Source organism: Myotis myotis, unplaced genomic scaffold, assembly GCF_014108235.1.
Source record: "Myotis myotis isolate mMyoMyo1 unplaced genomic scaffold, mMyoMyo1.p scaffold_m19_p_12, whole genome shotgun sequence".
NCBI lineage: Eukaryota > Metazoa > Chordata > Mammalia > Chiroptera > Vespertilionidae > Myotis > Myotis myotis.
Window position 1 is genome coordinate 7,231,883 of NW_023416316.1, and position 21,113 is coordinate 7,252,995.

At 37.4% G+C, this 21,113-nt stretch overlaps 1 protein-coding gene across 6 annotated transcripts in view; it reads left to right on the forward strand.

Annotated features, from left to right (window-relative positions):
* The window catches only part of DENND1A (DENN domain containing 1A), a 465,276-nt gene that overhangs the window by 143,804 nt on the left and 300,359 nt on the right, over positions 1 to 21,113 (forward strand). For 3 of the 6 annotated variants that reach the window (XM_036329706.1, XM_036329703.1, XM_036329704.1), the window contains 2 exons: positions 7,452 to 7,501; positions 14,744 to 14,863. In XM_036329706.1, coding sequence (XP_036185599.1) covers positions 7,452 to 7,501; positions 14,744 to 14,863 — 170 coding nt within the window. Of the gene's footprint in view, positions 1 to 7,451; positions 7,502 to 14,422; positions 14,521 to 14,743; positions 14,864 to 21,113 lie in introns of all 6 variants that reach the window. The other 3 variants (XM_036329707.1, XM_036329705.1, XM_036329708.1) reach the window with 2 other exon arrangements.

The window sequence follows — 21,113 nt, forward strand, 5'->3', positions numbered from 1 at the left end:
AAAGCGTCCAAGTATAGCCAAGTGAGAGAGGAAAAGAGGCTGATGCATTGTCTAACATCTGCTGTACTTCTCGTTAGTTTTGTTCTTTGCTATTCTGTGTGGACTTTGGAGAAGCCTAAGACAGCCTAACATGAATCCTATAATCTTCCTTCTGAATATTTATGTAGCGTGCCAGCTTCTAAGCTGTCCTTTGCGTTTTCCTACTTCCCCCTCATTTTCATGCTCTCAAATGAGGCCAACATTTCAAAAGCTAAATAAATGTTTGTGAATGTTTATAAAAGATTTGCATAAATTTGTCCTTGTCTGACAAAGATCACTTTTTTCTTATGCCAGTTCTGAAAAAAATTTTTTTAAGGTTTTGGTGCTTGTCTTGACAACAAAGTCCTGCATCCCAGAACAATGATTGCTGATTAAGTGGGTACGCAATTGTGACTGAATAGGCTTTCAAGATACTGGGTAAAAGGGCCTATCATCTGAAGGCTGAATTATAGAATTTAGAAAATGTTATCAGAAGTACATATTTAAATCTATTTTTTGGTACCATATTATTAGATAAGACAAAGAGTTCTTACAAAAGTATAACCCCCCCACCATTTAAAAAATTCTGTATAAATTTTAATAATTAGAATGTTTCGATAACTCAGAATAATGACTTTTCTTTTCTATGGTTGGACATATTTAAAAATAATTTTTTATACCTCTGGCACTTTTTGGAAACTGTAACTCTACCATTTATACTAATATGTTTACTGGGACAATGAGAGAGGGAATATATACCAGGTAGTTCTTTAAGGCAGCTGAATGCACAGTCATACCTTGAGAAAATATAAACTACATGAAATATGTGGTGTTAGGGCTTAATTATAGGACAGTTGGGGACACACACTCTTCTCTATTTCTCTCTCTCTCTCTCTCTCTCTCTCTCTCTCTCTCTCTCTCAACACATTTGCTGAATTCATTTATCTTTTAAAATTGGAATGGATTTTGTGGGGTGGCAGGGGATGTTGTGGGTAGAGGTGCTAATTTAGTTCAGAGATATTCGAAGATTGGCAGGAGAGAGAGGCAACAGCCAGTTCTGTTAGTCCTTTGGTTGTATTGGTTTAGAGGTTTAAGTTGTCATTAAGGCACAAACTAGAGCCACTTCTCTGACACAGTTTTTATCACATCTGCTAGGCTTGTGTCCCAGGAGGAGACGTGGAGAGCAGTGAATTCAACACGGGCCCATTATCGACTGCTTTTTCGTGTGTTGTAAAAGGAGTGAGACCTCAGGGAGGCTTGGAGCCTCCTCCTGTGTAATGTCCAAGTCAGATTTGAACGACTGGTGGCAGGAAAGCTTTGGCCTTGGGGTGTGAATTCTAAGAAATAGAGGCACAATTAAGTTTAAAAAATTCAAGGACTTTGAGCTTGATAATGAAAAAATTTTTTTAGAATAATGTGAGCAGAAAAGTTGCCCATCTGTGCACATTTTTGTGTGCATTTAAAATATTTAAAAGCTGACAGCTTTTTAATATGCTTATAAAACACTATTTCTATCAGTGCTCTTTTTTTCTTTTTTTCTTTTTTAAATACTGTCTTCCTGAGGGCAAGTTGCTTCTTCAGTGAAACCATGTTTGCAGTTTTACCGTTGGGACCCTATTCCTTTGGTATGTACTGACTTGTGGCCTCCTCCCCCACTTTCCCCAATCTTTCTTCCTTTTAGATATTGATAACATAAATGTGCAGAAAAATGTTTAAGGAAATAAATAAGGCAAAATATTTTAGAGTAATAATATTAAGTCCAAGTAATCCTATTACTGATGGCATTGAATGCTAATTGTAAGAAATTCTAACCAAAGCATTTGTTTGTTTTGGAAGTGTTTGAAACAAGTGTCAAGAAAATTATTGATGTTTAATATTGACCTTATAAATATAACTCTCATTTTCAACCCTTTTGCTGTAAGATTTAAAATGAATAAAATGAAATCCTAGAATAAAGTATTTTATATGATAAATTTAATTTGTGAACATTTTTAAGTAGCTTTTTTTTGAAGAAAGGAAAGGATATAAAAAGTTGGGGTGGCTTTGTTAAATTAAAATTTTTATAAGATTATATTTTTGAAAATATCTTTTTTAAAAAAATATATTTTTCCTTTGGATTTCAAAAAGTCATGAAGATTTACACATAAAAGTGTTTTTAGAGGTGGCTCTTCTGTTTTCTACCTATGTACTTAATGTCAGTAATTTAGATATAAAGTTCATGTTATAGAATATGATGACTTTCTATATTTTATTGTATTTTATCTTTGTGCATATTAGGTATTATACAAATTAGCATAATTAAATGTGTGTAAGACTCAAAATTAACTAAAGTTATAAAAAGTAAACTGGGAGTAAATATTGAAATATACCAAAGAGAGGAAGCAGACTCTAGCATTTGAGCAGAGTTGTTAGAAATTTGACCCAGCTTTTATGTTCGGGTGTTGAAAGGCCTTTTTGTAAAATCCCTTATTCAAAGCTTTTTTTCACTGAAAAAAATAAATAAAAGTTTGGTTGTAACTATGTATATATCTTAGATTTAATTAGGCATATATAGGGAAGGAGAAAAATTATATCTCCTGTTTTCGTATTTAGGAAATTTCTGATCAACACTCTTGAACTTGGTACTAATTAAACTTCTAAGAGCTTACCATTCTGTTATACCCTTCTTAATCATAAGCATTAAAATCTCTGGTAGCTTTCACTTGGAATCCCTGGTTTTAACTTGAAATGGCTTAAAGTTGAAATTTTGTTAGCTTTTTGTATGTTTGGATTTTGTGTGTGTTCTGTTTTTAACTTTCAACTTGAGTTTTAAGATCATCAATCAGAGGCTTTTCTTTCAAGTCAGTTGCACTGATCTCAATTGCAGGACTTAGAGGGTCAGCACTTCCCTCATGCTATTAAAAAATGTCTAAGCATAGAAATAGAGTATTTTAGGAATTTGAGCTCCACTGATCTTTTCATCACACATCTACATTTTGAAACGAACAAATAAATTAGATGTAGGAAACTCAGGAAATGTTCTCCCACTGTCTCCCGCCTCTCTCTCCTTCACTCTCTTTTTGGACAAAGGTAAATTATCCACTGCTATATAGCTTTCAGCAAGCTACAAAGAGGCTGATTGTAGCTTTACATATTTGAAAATCCATTCATTTATTCATGCTCTCTTTTTTCTTTATTTAAATGTTTTCCTGCACATATTTTCTTTTTCCTTTTGAACTATTGAGAACATGCCTCATCTCCCAATATTCTATAACCCCAGTGGACATTATAATCAGCCTGCGCTTTTGTCTTTCAGATGGCATTTATTTGCAGGGTGTGTATGTCTGTGTCTGTCAGTTGTTTTCAGCTGCCAAATACAACTAATTTTTATTTATGGATTTCAACGAAGCAATGAAAACAGTGTTTGACATCTGAACTGATAGCTGTTGCAGGATCTCTTATACCCTCCCTTACCCTGCACCCCAAATTCAGAGTGAATTGGGTTAGCCTTCTTGTTACAGATAATTCCAGTGAACTACATCGAGTTTAGTCTTTGAAGTTTTGCTTCCAAATAGGATTCTATGATGAAAAATATACACATTAAAGATTTCCCAGATTTTTTAAGAGAATGGTCCAGTTTCAGCATGACACAGTCTACTTTTTCCAGATTGGGGTAAATTCCCTTGATGGGCCTTCTAACTGGTTGAGAATTCAAATTGGGTGAAATGAATCCTAAAAAGATGGAGGTGAATCTTGAGTTCATTTCTGATTTTCATTTGCAAGTGAATCAGTGTTAGGTGTGTTAATTGCATATTTTGATTCATAGTCTGAAGCTCAGTATCTCCTTGTGGGCAGAGCTTTGTAGATATTGTTGCTTTTCTACTACATTGTGCAGTCTGCTGTTTAATATATGCATCACTGAAAGGTTTGTGCGACTGCCTGTCATCCACTTCCTCCCTGCCCCCTCTGCTCTTACCTCTTCCCCTTTGAGGTATTGGATATTTTGTTTGGAAGAAAAGCCCTTTTGGAAATTGCCTATTTCATAAATTGTCTGGTGACACAAAGGGGTTGGTTGTGTTTTCTTGTCTCATTTATTTTGAAAACTTTGCTACTGAACTCACCTTAATCAATGAGCTCAGTGTTGCCTCCAATAAGTTATGTGTTGGATATATTGATTGGGAGGGATTTTAGAAAACCCGTCTGGGGTTTATAATGTCAGCAGTGTTTTGATTATGAAAAGAGTTGGAACCTGGGGACATGGAACCAGGTGGCGAATGTCCTAAAGCCAGTGGTGACATGGTGGACTGGTTTCCTCCTGGGATCTGGTTCATGCCCTGCACTTTAACTGTGGTGACTGGTTACTATAGATTCACTTTTTTTTTGCTCATTAAAATGTTAAAAAATCAAACTGTACATAAAAAGATTTGTGAAAATATAAACTTGGGAATTGATCTGGAGAGCTGGCACCATCTCCCCCCCACCCCCCTTAGCAAAGAGGTGATTTACATTTCATCAGCTGCACTGCATCTCGAAGATCCGATTTATATAGCAGTAGTTGAGATCCTCTGAAAGAGCTGTGTAGGCTAGAGAAAGGGGAGGAAACAGGAAAATTATCATCTGCAAAGAAATTACCCTAGCCAAAGGCACTGGTTCTAGAGAGAAAGAGGGGTTGGAATAACTGGTTAATGACTGTTTTTCCCAGTAAAGTTAACGCTGAAGGACACTCTGCTCTAAATATAATGCTCAAAATATGTTTAAATCAGGGTTTTAAAATCCCCTCTTTGGAGAGTGGTACTTTTCATATTCAAATAACTGTGTTTTCCTTTGGAAAAGAGAATAAGGTAATTAAATGTTATATATAGGAAAACCAGAAGTATTGAAAAATTTGTTTATTTTAGCAGTTTTTATTTACAAGAAACATTGCTTATTATTTCCTCCCTCTTCCTGTCTTCCCTTCCTAAACCAAGAAGTAGGTTTTTCAGTTTTGATTGAGGTGACGTGTGATGTGCCTAACACAGAGTAGACGCTCGTTTTTGTTTTCTCCTCTGACAGCACACCACCGTCTTGTTTGACTTGAATTGGAATATCAAGCTCTTGTAATATCACAAACATGAAGAAACATATTGTAATGCACAAACATGTGCCTGCGTTTGCCTGTATTCCCTTCTTTCCTCCCCTCCCTCTGCCCCACTGCTTAATTAGACTTATCACTGCTTTCTTGGGTAAAACGGAAAGTTCTGGGGAGGTGGGTTATACTCAGCCTACATTTGGTGTTTTGATATTTGTTCTAATATTATCTGACAGACAAGTTCACGGTTGGTTATTACTCTTGACATTAGAAAGTGATAAGTAGTTTCTATATTGTACTGAGTAATAAGTTGGGCATATTAGATTCCTTTGACTCTGCTGAGGAACACAATGCCTTCTCGTAGCCATGGGGGTCCTTTCTTTCAAAAATCTTGAGGCCTTTTGGCAGCTCAACTCCAACATAGAGTAGAGAAGCAATTCTGCACCTGTAACTTTTGAGGAGTAAAGGATAACTGTCTTTGTAGCTGATCTTGGCAATGAGGGAGCATTAGTACTGAGTTTTAAAGAATGCTTGGCACATATATTGAAGTTAAGAGATATTGACTGTAGTGTTTGAAACCTGAAGTGAAAGGAATTATGTAAGGATTTTTTTTGCATATAAATCATGTGTATGTACGTTACAGTTTATTTTATAATTGAAACTACAGACATTAAAATGAATGTTTTATATGACTTTTTTTCCAATATTTGCCTGATAATAACATTATGCATTGAGAAATTGCTCTTGTTCTTTTGATTCTCTATTAGTAATAGCCATTTATTTAAATGAGTTTAAAACAAAAAATAAGAACATTTGAATGCCACATTATGAAATTAACTAATGTGTCAACAATGCCACTTAGAATCCACTTTTTTCATTTTTTGTTTCCTACTCCTTTACTATTTCATGACATGCCTTAACAGTGCTGTGATGTATATAGTCCCAGTCCATGATATTAAAAAATAGGATATGCTCAATTGAATTATGTAGGTGGAATATGTTCTGGCAGAGCAAGTCCCTGTGCTTTCTGCTTCATTGAGTGGGTTATTAGATTGATGTGGTTTATTTCTTGAATGATAGAACTGGTTTTAAAGCTAAATGAAGCGAGAAGCATCAATCCAGTTAGCATTGATAATTCATTATTATTGGTTAGAAAAATGCTACATTTGTAAACTGACCTTTAATTTATCACTTGGATTAGGATTTGCAGTGGGCAAGTTTGTTTTTATTTGAACCAGCTTCTCAATGACTGAAAATGATGTTCTTCATTTTGTCTCTAAGTTGGGATTTTGAATAGTTAAAAAGCAAATCAAATGCATGAAAGAAATACTTTTTAAAATTTATAACATTGGTCAGTGAACTTAAGCACCAACTGTGGGCTAAGTCTGCAGTTAAATTAAAACAAGCTAGAGAAAATACTATGAAGAAAGTAATAATTAATTACTTGTATATATATTTAGTTATGTGTATAGATGCTATGTAGATGAAATGTGTCCATTGGGAAAAGTCACACACCCCACTGTGTATTGTGTCTCATACAGTAATGTGCTTTTCTTAATGTAAGAAGCTTCTTTTTTGTAAGTAAGTCTTTGAAATGTTACTCTGCTTTTTGTTCCCTTTTTGTATACTTCCCTTGAATAACATGCTTGGTTTTATGTACCTACATATTTGTTAAAAGATATATAAACTAGTAGTTTGCTTTGAATTTTCACAAATTACAAGCAGGTAAGTGTGTCCAATTATGATGACATTTAACTAAAAATAGCACATACTTAAAATTGTTACAGTTTGGTTACAAAATAAATTTATGCCAGAAATCACAACTCCTTTATAAAGTAATAAAATGAAGTTTTACACTCTAAAACATGTAGTTGACAATGTTCAGAGACAATTATCTTCAAGTTGGCTTTCTATTCTGCTTGTGCTTTGGCCTATTGATGTTGGGAAGCGTTGTCTAATCCCAGCCCCCTCTGTTCCTAGGTAACAGGCAAAAAACGGTGCCAGCAACAGCGGCCCTGCCAGGCCAAACCCATGTGGCTCGGTGTTATTCACTCTGATCCATATGGTCAGGCTGGAGATGGTCCCTGGAGGGGTGTTAACACTCAGCAACCCAATCGCCTCCCTCCCTTCAGAGCTTTCCTGCATGACTCCTGCTGCTTGCCCATGTGTGATTCTTGATTAATTTTTCATTTTTAATGAAGTTTGATCATGTTTATTATTTCTCATGATTGACTGCCTGGTACTCCTCCCATGTAATTGATAAAGCCCATATTTCTTCATCTGTCTCCTCTTTCTTTAGGGTAAAGTTGCTAGATTGTGTGCCATGGTTAATGTTAGATTTATTGGTCCCATTGGATGTATAAATTATCTCTTTTTCTCTCCACAGGAAGTTCTACAGACTTTGACCAAGTTTTGTTTCCCCTTCTATGTGGACAGGTAGTGTCAGATTTTCAAACTTTACTAGAGAAAAGGCGTCAATAAACCTGCTATGGAAAATAAAAACCATACCATTCTTAACATTCTGTCTGCTTAACCATGATTTAAAATGCCTATGTTCCAAGGAAAGTTGCAGTAGTCTCCTTTCCTGGGGATTTTATTGACACTGTCAAAAAGTTTAAAGCTTAGAGCTTTGCATTAGTTAGTTTGTGAAATGTAGTTTGCATGACATTAAACTTTTGATTTTGGTTATCAGACTCAAACCATGATTAAGAATGGTTGGGTTTTAATTTTTATTTAAATATGAATATATTTTACTTTACGAAGTAATATTAAGTAATATTATGTGACTTCATGGCCTTATGCATATTATATAGACTGTTTTTCTTAGACTTCAAGATAAAATTTAAATGGGCATAGGCCTATCTTTTTAAAATGTGTTCCGCTATTTAAAAGATATGCTGCTAAATATAGTCTTGCATTTTGTTTAGGTGGCTAAGAATGATATCTCTAAGGAAATCAGCATTTCCTATAGATTTTTAGACTAAAAAATACAAAATTATCTAAACATTTCTTTAGCATTTGCATTGTGACAAACTATTTATTGGAGAGGTATGAATATTAGAACTTGAAGATAATTAAAACAATCTAAGCATTTTTAAAAAAATGAGCCATGGTTAATAGCTTATTTTTAAAAGAAGATTATTTTTAAATGGCTTATTAAAAACAATTTTAGAAGAGCTTTTCCCTCTTACTTATAATACTATAATTTATTAACAACATATTTATACAAATTTTAAAAATAACGAAACAATCATCTTAATCTTATTTTCAAGAAATGTCCATTATGTTTTCATTATAGTTTAAGCATTTTTTTCAATCACTTGTCCACTTGATTGCTGTGTGTGATTTTTCCTTAATGCAAAATTGAAGTATGAAACTATACAAATGTTACATCTTAAAAATTTCACTTTTAGTGATAGAGAAGTTTTAGTTAAGTATCATTATAAGTAATAAGTGCCATAATATGTTCCAAAAATGCTATAAAATGTGCCCATCTTCAGGAAGGTTCTGTTGTTTTACTATTGCCAAACAAGGCAAAGCCTGAAAGATTTGGGTGATGTAGAGTGCATGTGGGTAGTTTGCTGCTTTGGTCTTTTTTGCTCTTTGTAGTAGCAGGGTCCTTATTTATTTGGCATAAACCTAAAAATGGTGTGAGATGGGAACTAATAGCCAAAGGAGTTTAAAAGAGTACTAGGAAGCAAAAAGAGTACTAAAAAGCAGCTCTGGGATGATGCCAACCACTTAGAATCACTGTTTTCCCTGGTTCTCATGTGTTATTTTTTAAGCCAATCAACCATTGTAGTATTTTCAGATGTGGGCCTTTTTAAACCATGGTACCAGGACTATTTCAGTAGCAGGTTGATGCTCAAAACATAATAGCCTTAATTTTAAGAAGATCAGTCTTTGTAATGAGAGTCCTCTTATCTCTTCTTTATCCTACTCCTTCTAAAAATAGCAAGCAAGGTTTTGTTTAGAGACGTTTAATGCAAACTTCACATTTATATGTATGAATTAGCGATGCATGAAATCTCTAGTCACTTATAAAATGTATTACAAATTATGGCAAGGGCATGTTTGTACAAATTAATAAAGCTGAAATGTTTTTAAAATGTGGTTAGGTGTTTAACACAGAAAAATAAGAGAATACATTTTTACATGATTGCTTGTTAGAGTGATGATCTGTTTTGGATAGGTATTCCTTAATTGACTTTGTAAACTAACATTAGAAGAAATTTGCAAAGAGATTAAATCTCCCCAAATGTGTGTGTTCTCTCCCTCTCTCTCTCTCTCTCTCTCTCTCTCTCTCTCTCTCTCTCTCTCTCTCTCTCATCACACCATACAGCTCTACTTACCTACCTGTCTGGGTGATTACATTCTGAAATGGAAGAAAAACAGGAGCTTAAATTTTAGTTCTAAAATATTTTTTGCTACCGAAATCTGATGCCTTTTGTGGCTGTTCTTAGAAAAATATTTTTCTTCTAATATGCTTCTCTTCAAATTACTCTCTTCTAATCATGATTCCCATATTTTTTCACAAAAATATTTGGGACAGAATCATCCTTCTATGGATATATTTTAATCCTTGTCATCCTCAACATGTATAGTGGTTCTTTCTGGTGTTGATAATTTTTATTGATACAAAACCCACTTTATTTTGGAGAGCATATTTTTATCTTCTTTTTCCCTACCTTTAACCTTGGCATACTTCAATGCAGAAGAGAATAATAATGTAGTTTGTTTACAATACTAGTAAATACAGAGATTTTAATGTCACTTTTTTTTATTAGTTTGCAGTTAACACTGACGAATGGATATGCCCAGATTCTGAGGCCCACAAAGCCCCTTAGATATATTTATGATATTGTTTGACTTCGAAAATGTCAGCATGGGAGATGAGTAATGCCCCAGGTGATTATGTTAAAAAAAGAAAGCTACCTAATCTTTTTGGTATCTGTGCTTTTCTACCCCAAGGAACAGTAATACAACTTTCTGACATTTCTAGTCTATATCAAGAGTGGGATTTTCACAGTCATCATCAAATCACCCTTTAACATTGACATCTTGCTGTCTCTTGTGTTGTTTTAAGATTTTTCTTTCTGAAACTAGGACTTATGAAAAATAATAATGCCAGTAGCTCTTCAAAAGAAAGTGCTTCCTCATGTATCATATCATTTTATCCCCCTATCATAAGAGATGAGAACAAGTACTGTTTATCTTCATTTGAACAAAATCTAAGTTGTAAAGAAATTGTGACTTGCCGCAGGTCCTCTTAGGCGGCTAGCACAACCTGGATGTTCATCTCCCAAAAGAATACATTTTTCAGTAGAACACCTTGTGGGAAGACCAGTCACCAAGTGTGTGTGTGTGTGTGTGTGTGTGTGTGTGTGTGTGTGTGTGTGTGTGTAGAAAGACAAATAAATTAGTATTTGAGTTCCTAATTGATTCTAGTCAACGTGCTGGATATTTTCACATTAAACCTCATTTATTCTTCCCAGCAACTCTAGGAGGTAGGTGATAGTGCTATTTATTTTACAAAAGAGGAAAGGAAGGTTCTGAATGTGTAGCCTTATGTTGGGTGATAAGGAAATGGTATCAGACTTGGAGCTCTGCCCTCCATGTGTTTCTCAGTTTAGTTCAGGAAGTATTAGAAAGACACATTTAGGGGTATATATCCAAAAAGATAGTACAGTTAGGGAAGACTGAGATTGGAGAGAACTTCTCATAGTGGGGGAGACTTGTGTTGAGTCTGCAGGGAGGACAAGAAGGGGTAAGTGGAAGGAAGAGCCTAACACCCCATATGCACTGAAGAGCAAAGCAGAGGAGAAACCATGAGTGAGCCTAAAGATTGTTCAGCCAGAGCAGATGGAGCCTGCTAGGGAGAGGGTGACGTGTACTGTGATAGCTTGGGCTCTGGCTACCGGAGGCCTTGAGAATGTGTGAGAATCAGACCACAGGATTCTAAAGCTGAAATTCATTTGGTTCAAGCATCCCCTCTTATAGCAGGGAAGCCAAGATCTGTAGAGCTGGAATGACTTGCTTATGGTAATTACCATGTAATTACAGAGCTGGGGAAGAAGCAGATATTCTTGTTTTCAATCCAAAGTTATTTCTCCCCTACACTGAACTTGAAGCTCTTGGTGGAGAGTAGTACTGAAATGATGTTGAGATCTCTGTTCACTCTAAAGAAAGTATTATTATTAGTTGTACTGGTGTCCTTTTAGTTTCTTGAACATGCCTAGCTCTTTCTAGCCGGAGAATCTTTGCACAATCTTCCTTCAGGTCGGTATTGTTGTCATCCCTGAGACGCTGTCCCTGACTACATTATCTCAGTAGGGCCTTCCCTTCACTTTCATCTTCTGTCCTTGTTCCTTCTTTGGTTTCATGCAACACTGTGACAAGCTGTGTGCTTTGTGGTACACTTGTTTATTATTCCTCTCCAACTAGACAGGAAGTGCCACAGTGGGATGGATGTTGTGTATCCAGCATTTGTTGCAGTGGTGAGTATAGTAGTTAGTTGCTCAGTAAGATGACAAACTAAAGTGAGGCTGATATGGAAAATCCCATTTCTCACTGAAAGATTGCAATCAAACTGTCCTGTCCACATGCTTCATGCCCTTTATACACTGAACCTGTAAACAACCTCAAGGTTAAACAAAATGTTGCAAGAGGGGACTTGAATAGCTAACAGACATTTACAAGGCGACATGAAGGTTCAAGTTTGTGGTTCAGATAGTCATTGCTTTTCTCCCTTTTCCATATTCATCTAGGCATGGGAAGCACAGCTAAGGATGGTCTTGGCCCTGTTTTCTGGGTTCAGTTTTGGAAATACTCAAAATACAGCTTAGTGGGAAGTATAGTCTGTTTGGTGAGACAACTACTGACTTTCTTATGTATCCAATTCCTTCAACTGAACTGAAAGCTTCTGGGGGAGAGTTTTCGTTGTGTTTAGTGCAGTGAAGAGGAATGGAAAAGACTTTGAAACAGAATTTGGCTTGGATTTTTGTTTTAGTCCTGATTACTTTGTAAAAACAAAGCCCAAAAAATAATCCTGAGCCTCAGTTTTCCCAGCTATAAAACAAGAGAATTAGATAAGATGGCTTCTTTGGTTCCTCCCAGTTTTAACTATCCTGAAATCTGATTCCTGTGGATTCTGATCCAGAGGCAAACATAGGAACTGCAGCCTTTAAGGAAGCAGACCCTTTTCTCAAAGTCATTTTTATGGAGAAAAAGTGAGTAGTCTCATGAAGGGAATGACACATTCTGTAGGGATTCAAAACCTTCAAGTTAACTTCTGTTTGACTGCCTTTGCCTGGCTTTTATTTTATTCGAAATTGTCCAAGGAAAAATATTTTTGTGTTTAATGGTTAGGGGCTTTTAATGACTTGTACTTCACCCTAGTAGGAATTAAAAAAACGTGACTCAACTGTGAATAAGTGCCTCCTTCGAAGCTGTGGCACCCCAAAAAGAATCTTATTCACTTTATTAATATTATTTTTATCCTTACCTGAGGACACACTTAGAGAGACAGAAAGAGAGAAACATCAGTCTACTGCCTTCAGGAGGTGCCCCACTCAGGGATCGAACCGTTAACCATAGGCATGTGCCCTGACTAGGAATCGAACCGGTGATCTTTCAGTGCATGGGATGATGTTCCAACCAACTGAGCCACTCTGGCCGGGAGAATCTTGTTCACTTTAATGCAAGCATGAACAGCTCCCTTGGTCATCTGGAGGTCTACCCTTTACTGAAAAGATGCAACAGACAAGAGAGAAAGAAAGGCAGCTTTCCTTTATCCACTCATAAGTACTACAGAGCTGAGTCAGGAAGATTCTAAGCAATTGCATGGTTTTAATATGAATGTTGGTTTCCATTCAGATGGTAGCTTAACAGCTTGCATCTCTTTTATTAATTATCCTTACTATGGACTGGCCTTTATACTAAATGCTTATTTCACTTGTTCCCCAAACATCCTTTGGGTTGGGTGGTAGTTTCTCATTGTTATTCCAGGCGAAGAAACTGAGGTACTTGGAGGTTAAGTAACTTGCTAAATTAAGTCTCAGTTAGCAAGTGATTGAGTTGGGATTTCAACCAAGTAAATGAGTAATGAATCTTTCTTTGAGCCTATGAGGTAGCTAAAAGCATTTTCAGCATTTTTAATGTTAGTGAAAAAATAATAGGGAAATTAATGACACTCAACTCACCAACCAAGCTGTGTTTGTTCTCTGTCCTTTTCCTAGAGGTCCTGGGTCTTTTCTTCTCATTCAGTCCTATCGATATCCTTTCCTTCTAGGATGCTTCATTGTAAACACTGTGGATGTGAAATCAAACTCTGAGTTAAAATAACAAACAGTCATATTTTATAAAACCACATAATAGTATTTGACAAAAGCATCACCTTATTCGAACTTAAAATCATCCTGACCTGTTGCTTTAAATATTTTAATAATACAGGTTTTTCTCCTCCCCCAATGAGGCCCACGTTCCCCCCACTTTAATTATGTGAGCTAGAATCCTGTTTCTCACACATCTTTAGTTCTCAACCTTGTTAAAATTAATCATATAATCCCCCTTTAAAACATAGTATTAAATCACCATAGTAACACAGTATCCAAGCTTTATAGATAAAACATAACAGCCATAACAGGGTAGCATTTGGTGTCCCCTTGACAGCTCTATAACTTTTATAGAAATGTGTTTCTTCTCCTGGCTATGTAAGGTGGAGGGATAGCATTACTTACACCTGTTTTATTACCACGTTGCTTTTAAATTGCCACCTTGTTTTCGTTCACCTTCCTAGTTAAAACAGGAGAGTGGAGCTTTTTCTTTTCTTCCTGAATTATTTTCTTGTACTCTCTAACCACTTTCCAAGGGATGGAATTGTTTCCTTACATATGACCAGGTAGGGTCCACTGACCTTTTGTGCTGAGATAAGATACCTTGGAAACTTCTTTAATTTTCTTATGCAGCTTATACGAGGGAATTTTCAAAAGGAAGGCTATCTGTATTTGAGAACTTAATTTATATTGTATCCTAAGACTCAAAAAGTCTTTGGAAAAGGCCTGGTGAACCATGACTTTTTTATTGCACTGACAATTTAGGAAGTAAATTATAGGTGAGAAGCATCTATTTGAATATATGATCAATTTGAATATATTTTGTAAAACGCAACATGTAAACTACGAATTAATAAGTTCCTTTGAAAAATTCAATGTCAAATTCTAAAATATTTTATTAGCATAAATTTATGTTTTAGAATTTGGTATATGTAAATTTTTAAAGAGGAATCCAAGCTAACTGGTAAACTGATTTTTAGAAGTGAATTTTAAAACATTTTATTTCCTCATCTACAATGTGAAGTTAATGGAACGCACCTTTCAGGATTTGATGGGATGATTAACAGTGCTACCTGCCTGCACTCAGTAAGTAGGAGAAGGTATGGCGGTAGCTCCGATGAGGTAGGTGGTCACCAGAATGTGCTGCTTGCTGCAGCCCCCCCCCCTCCCCTTTTTTTTACTAGCTCACAATCTGTTTCCTTGAAGTGTGTAAATTTTCAGTTCATTTATAAAGAGTTCCACTGAGAGAGGAAATGTTACAGGTTCAACGACTTGTCATGATTAGATACTTTATCAAGAAACTTACTGCACATTCATTTTCCCCTTTGTTCTGTCTTTGCCGCAGCCTCACAGTTAGCCAAGTTGGCCAGAACTTCACGTTTGTGCTCACTGACATTGACAGCAAACAGAGATTCGGGTTCTGCCGCTTATCTTCAGGAGCTAAGAGCTGCTTCTGTATCTTAAGGTAAGGGAGAAGGGCTTTGGCTATTGGCTAGTTTTGCGAAACAATGTCAGCTCTTGCGTTGTTACTCTGTAATTAAATTTTCCAGCTGTTCTTTTTATTTTCCTATCTGTTTCCCACAAGTCACTGCACTTGGGGGGAAGGACTTGACAGTGTTGTCCTTGCACTTTAAGTTCTGCAGATAATTATATTTATTTATTTGTATCACATCCCTGGGGTGGGAAAGGGACCATCGCTTCTGTGGAGTATGTGGAAGCCTCAGAGCCAGCATGGCTTCAGTTCCCCCTGCTGTTATCTGGAGCTGTCAGAAGTCAGCCTGTGAGGCTTTCCCTTGGACATTTTGTGTATGTAAGATTATTAATAAAGTATGTGTCTGTGACTCAGACGTCTCGCAGACACTGATTGTGTCCTCCTCAAAGTAACACCCTTGCCCCCTTCGGGTCATTGAGTGAGTGACTGTTTCTCAACTTGGCTACCTCTGGAGAGGTTGAAAAAAGAGCCAAATCCTGTAAGAAGGCTTCTTTAGGTCTTCTAAAACCCCCTTCATCCACCAGAGCCACACTTGCTTAATGCTCTGTTTCCTCTTGCCCGAGTGGTAAGCGTGTTCTGTGGTGGGAGGATGTGTGGAAATCTGATTTTGGAGCTGCTGGCTCTGTGGGCTCCTGCTGGGCGCCTCCTGAGGGGGAAGTAAAGGCATCCACACACTCTCCTCTCCATCTGCCTTCGTTAAGTAGGTGTCAGAGGGGCCTGCCTCCTGTCTCTCTCTGCTCATGTGGAGCAGCCCAGGGCAGGACAGCGGGGAGGCGCCCCTGACAAAACCCGGGTCCCCAGTCTTGGGGATAAAAGGCCAGACCCTCTATGAATTCCAGAAAGAGTAGTTCTCTGGTGTATTTGTCTCTGCACTTCCTTCTTCCTCTCACCAAGAAAAGACAACCCCCCTCGCCTCACCCCTCAAGCCCACACACCCTCTCACCACGTGGGGTGGGGGAGGAGAGGGGGTTGTGGGCTGACTTTTTAAGGCCCTTTGCTCAATAACTGTTGGTCCTGCTACTTTTGTGTTTCTCTACACAAATATTATTATTATTTTTAATCAGCAAAATTAACTCTCTTCTTCACCAAGGATAGCATCTGTAATCAGGTTATTAGAGGGAAAATGTGGAAAGACCTTAGGAAGAGAGTACAACCCAGCTACTTTGTGAGATTACATGCGAACAGCTGTTCTCAAGCATGCCTCAGTAGCCCAGGCCCAAGGATCGTCTGCCCAGAGTATTAGATTCTGATGTAAATGATTATTTACTTTTTGACTTAGTAATGTTGGTCTTTTTCTTTTTAAAGAAAATTTTCACTTTCATTTTTATCTAATGTTAGATTTTGGCCTTGGCCAGGACACTGCATATTATGTGGTCATTTGAGGATATCATATCCTCAAATAAGGGTTAAAACAAGTTCTGAAGTTTTGCAGAAACGTTCCCTTCCCCCCAATATTTTGAGATATGATGTTTCTTCCTTTCAAAGCTCTGTGTGTTTGTGTGTGTGTGTGTGTGTGTGTGTGTGTGTGTGTGTGTGTTGGGGAGTGGGGAGTTGACTCTGAACTGGCACTACCACATTTATTCAGCAAATTCCTGGGAGTGGAAAACTATTTATTTAAAAATTAAAATGAAAAAAATTGCCCTCCTCTGATTCTAGCATTTGATTTTGTGTGTCTGTATGGAGGGTTATGGACTTTGTGCTTGTAAGAAACATTGAATAGCCTTCACGCTGTCGTCATTTAGAATGAAAAATAGCAACAGGTAATGTGTTTTCTGTTTGTTATATTAGCTTGGAACTATGGGAAAAAATTTGGTGGTTTAATTCATTCATTTGTTGCTACTGTTAGTTAGCCCCTGCCCTTAAGAAGTTCCCAGGACTCGCTGGGGAGATAGATGACCGATCACTACAGTATGCTATATAAAATGCATAGAATGATCCCATGGCATAGTGTCTTCTTACTATGGATATTCTAATGCCAGGGAATAGTGACTGTGGTGATAAAGAGTACTATAGGAATTCTGAGATACCATTTCATGGATACTTAACATGGGCTGGGGTGGAAGTCTCACTTTATCTCATCCAGCCGTTGCACACATTTAAAGGGCACACAGAGTGGCACTTTCCCTGTGCTTGGTTTGGGAATGTTGCTGGGGTGAGATGTGAATGGAAGAGTCTACTGTTAACCCTGGATGACTGGTTGGTGACATGTCCAATGGAGAGTGGAGAGGTCTGCCAAGAGAACATGAGCACTATTTGGGTCTGCTTTACATTATTAACATTGTCCTCATTTGCTGCTTGGTCTCCTTGCCTTTTTCAGGTACTTTTCCTTTAGTTAATCTGTGCCTTGAGGTCCAATCACCATTCTTGGTGTGCCCAGTGCTCTAGCTCAAGTCTGCTCATAAGCCACTCTATCTTGCTTTCCATTTTTTCTCATGAGGGATGTAGCTCCTAGTGATGGCGTCTGTGCATATACAGCCTCCACTAATCCTAGCTCCTTAAGACAAACTGTGGCTTGCGAGCCACATGCGGCTCTTTGGCCCCTTAAGTGTGGCTCTTCCACAAAATACCACGTGCGGGCGCACATGTACAGTGCGATTGAAACTTCGTGGCCCATGCGCAGAAGTCGGTATTTTGTGGAAGAGCCACACTCGGGGGGCCAAAGAGCCGCATGTGGCTCATGAGCCGCAGTTTGCCAACCACTACCTTAGGATCCCTTCCTTCTTGACTGCTCTCCTGGTACATAGGAACCACTAGACCTTTCTGCCTTTACACATTTACCTATTCTCCCAGACTCAACAGGGCACTCCAAGCAGCCTTCTCTAGGCAGAAGTAGCCATCCCCTCCTCAGGGTGCGCCCAGATGCTGTGCATACTTCAGTTATACACTCATAAGCCTTGGTCATCCTTCATCCTTCTGCTGGATAGTTAACTCTTCAGGGGTAAAGATTTTGTGTTAAGCAACAACCTTTGTATCTCCAGCCCTTAGTATAATGCTTGATCAAAATAATGTATGCATGGCTTTCAGAGATTGGGAGATGCATTCCATTTGCATGGAAGAGCGGGGCACTAAAATTAGAGGATGGGCCCCATGGGATGGGCCTCATAGTTTAAAGAGAAAATATGAAAAATAGTTAATCGCAGAAGTGTGATTCATATTATAAAACTTATTTCATATTAGTTGTAAAAGGTAAACCATTGACTCAGTGACGATCAGTATTAAAAATTTAAATTTAATTTTACAATGAAAGGTGTTTTTTATTTTAATCCTCACCTGCAGATATGTTTATCAATTAGAGAGAAAGAGTAAGGGAGAGAGAGGGAGAAACATTGATGTGAGAGAGAAACATGTATCGGTTGCCTCCTATATGTTCCCTAACCGGGGATCAAACTCCCAACCTAGGTATGTGCTCTGACCAGGAATCGAATTCCTAACCTTTTGGTGTACAGAACAACGATCCAACCAACTGAGCCACCCGACCAGGGCTACAATAAAAAGGTTCTTAGATAGTCTTTATATGTTAATTTATTAGGTTCATTGTTAGGGGTATTGTCTATTCCTCCCACTAGAATTTAAGTTCTGTGAAGGCTGAGAATTTTTATCTGTTTTGTTCACAGATAAAAGTGTATTAAAAAATGTAGTTGTACTAGAATATAAACAAGTCTCATTAACACAAATACCATGGTACATAAAGTCAAATGAATATTTTCTCCAATGGTTAACTAGTTTCTTTCTATTAAAGCATTTTAATTTTCCTTAAGGTTCATCATAATATTATTTTACTAGTTGCTAGATGGTACTTAATATTATATTAAACACACCAGCTAGGAGAACGACAGTTATGGGTTAAGTTAGTTGTAATTCATTATAAACCCAGGAAAGTGAGAGAGTATTTTAGTATTTCCAGACAGCACTATCTGTATCTGATGTGGTATAAGCATTACCTCTGAAATCTTTCAAATATAATACAAAGTGACTTAGAACCAAAATTTTTTATGGCTTCTGGTTTGCCTAAATGACACATACCAATCAAGAGCACAAGAGGTCAAAGCCATAACCATGTTGTTTGGAGGTGGTGATGGTGGTGGTGGGTTGGATTATGGAAGATATTTCATGTAATGATAATATGTCTTTACTCTTTATAAATGAACTTAAATATTTGTGTTCTACAATTTTTTTCCTTTTGTATACAGATCTTACTTAAGCTCTTGAGAAAGTTTGAGTAATTATCTTTATACCCAAATAAAACTGTTCAGAAACTAGAATACATTTTGGGAAGATATGACTTGTTTCATAAAGACAGTATCTAAAAATTTTGTTTAACATTTAAATTTAGTAAGTATTTTAGTACCTAGTATATATCAGGAATGAGCAATGCATAATACTTGGTCTTTGGCCTTTATATTTACCTCAAGGTTCCTTCAAATAGACATAAAGATCTAACCCTAGTTCCCTATATGATGAGAACCTTTCAGATGTCATGTTCATCCAAGATTTTGATGAGCTGAACTTTCTGAACTTGGTTTTGCAAGCTGAAAACAATATATACATTTTGTCCTTTACCAAATTTAAAATTGAATAGGCTTTTGGGTACATTGTTCCCAGGCAACCTCTGATTTTGATACCCACCTCCCATTTCACTTCCACCCTTACTGTCTTAGGAGCTACCCAATCTTTGGGAAGGGCTTATGTAAACAATTAATTAAAATATTATGTGATAAGTGATATTTGAAAAAAATGTGTATGTGGGGGTCATAGATTGGGCAGGGCCCATCTCTGGCTTGGAGGATCAGGGAAAGTGTTGCTGATGGTTTCCAGTTAAACTGGGTCTTATAGAACCAGTGGGATTTTGCCTGGAGGAGAACTGGTGTGCACAGGCCCAGAGAAATGGAAGGAAGAGCAAGATGAAAGAATGATGAAAATTTGATGAGAGGGCAGATGATGCCATAGAAGTCCTGGGGCTGGATTGTGAAAGACTTGCTCAAAATTTTGGATTTCCCCCATAGCAAATGGAGTGCCATTGGATGGTTTGGGGCAGACATTAGAAGTATTGATGTTTGTAGACCAAGGATAAAGTGGCTTTTTGTATGTGAAATTGCTATCTACATGGGCTTGGGTTTTCTGGTTATTGTAGAGGGATGCTGTACATCACTGTGGGAATAGCACCTTGATTTAGGTTGGAATTTTCAAGCCTCAATTTCAGTTTTTTGTTTTTGTTTTGTTTTTAACTTAATGAAATATGTTCCTGGGCCCTTGTTGGGGAGTTATTGTCCTTCTCTCCGTACAAGCTGGCATATGGGCTTGTGTTTAAACATTAATTGTGTTAAGTAAGAACCATCTTCCTTCTGGAACACTTTCTAACTTAATGGCAGGAAGAACTATTGCATCTTTTTTTCATCCGCATTGTACTCATTTATACTATAAACACAGAAAAGCTCAGTTCTCATAGAAAAAAAGAAATTAGAAGTAATACAAGAGTCTGGTTTTCAAAACTTTGGATTTTCTCTCTAATGTTCTAGTATTTTTAAAACACATACAGTTCAGGAGAAAAATCAAAGGACTCTTTCCTTAGGCAGGTGTGGTGGCAGAAGCCCTTTTGGATTGTGTTATCTGCTTTAGTTTAAAATAAGTGTAGGGGGGATGGGAAAGGCAGTTGGGAAGGAAGGCTGTGGGGACAGCTCCCAGATTTTTACCTTGAAAGCAGGTGCTGTTGAAATATTCCAGAAACAGATGGAATCTCCTATTCTTGTTTTAAGCTATTTATAGTTGTCTCGCCTGAGGGTACCCTGCTATACAAAAATGCACAGCCTGATGTTGGAGGGCAGTTTGGGCATCAAAGCTGGGGCTCCTTTGGGAGAAATCAGCCTTTCTTCCCAATTCCTTAAATACCATTTGGGAAACCTGGATCTTTCATACTATTTAACAGAAGACTTTCCTCTGCTTTTCAAGTGGTTCCATCTCTCTGGAGCTGTTTGATTTCTTTATAATTCCTCCCCTTTACAGTACAATGGGCACAATGTTGTTTTCCAGATAGTAGCTGGAAGAAGGCCCAATTGCTGTGGCAGATTATAATTCCACCCTTTGTGGGTGCTGGCACATGGCTTCTGTTGGAAGCCGAACCTATGGGGTAGGACCTGTGGAAGCTCTGGTTTACCAAGCCCGATGCCCTTTCTGAGATCCTCAGTGTTTTAAAGGCTTTCATGGGGTCGGTAAACCCCATGAAAGG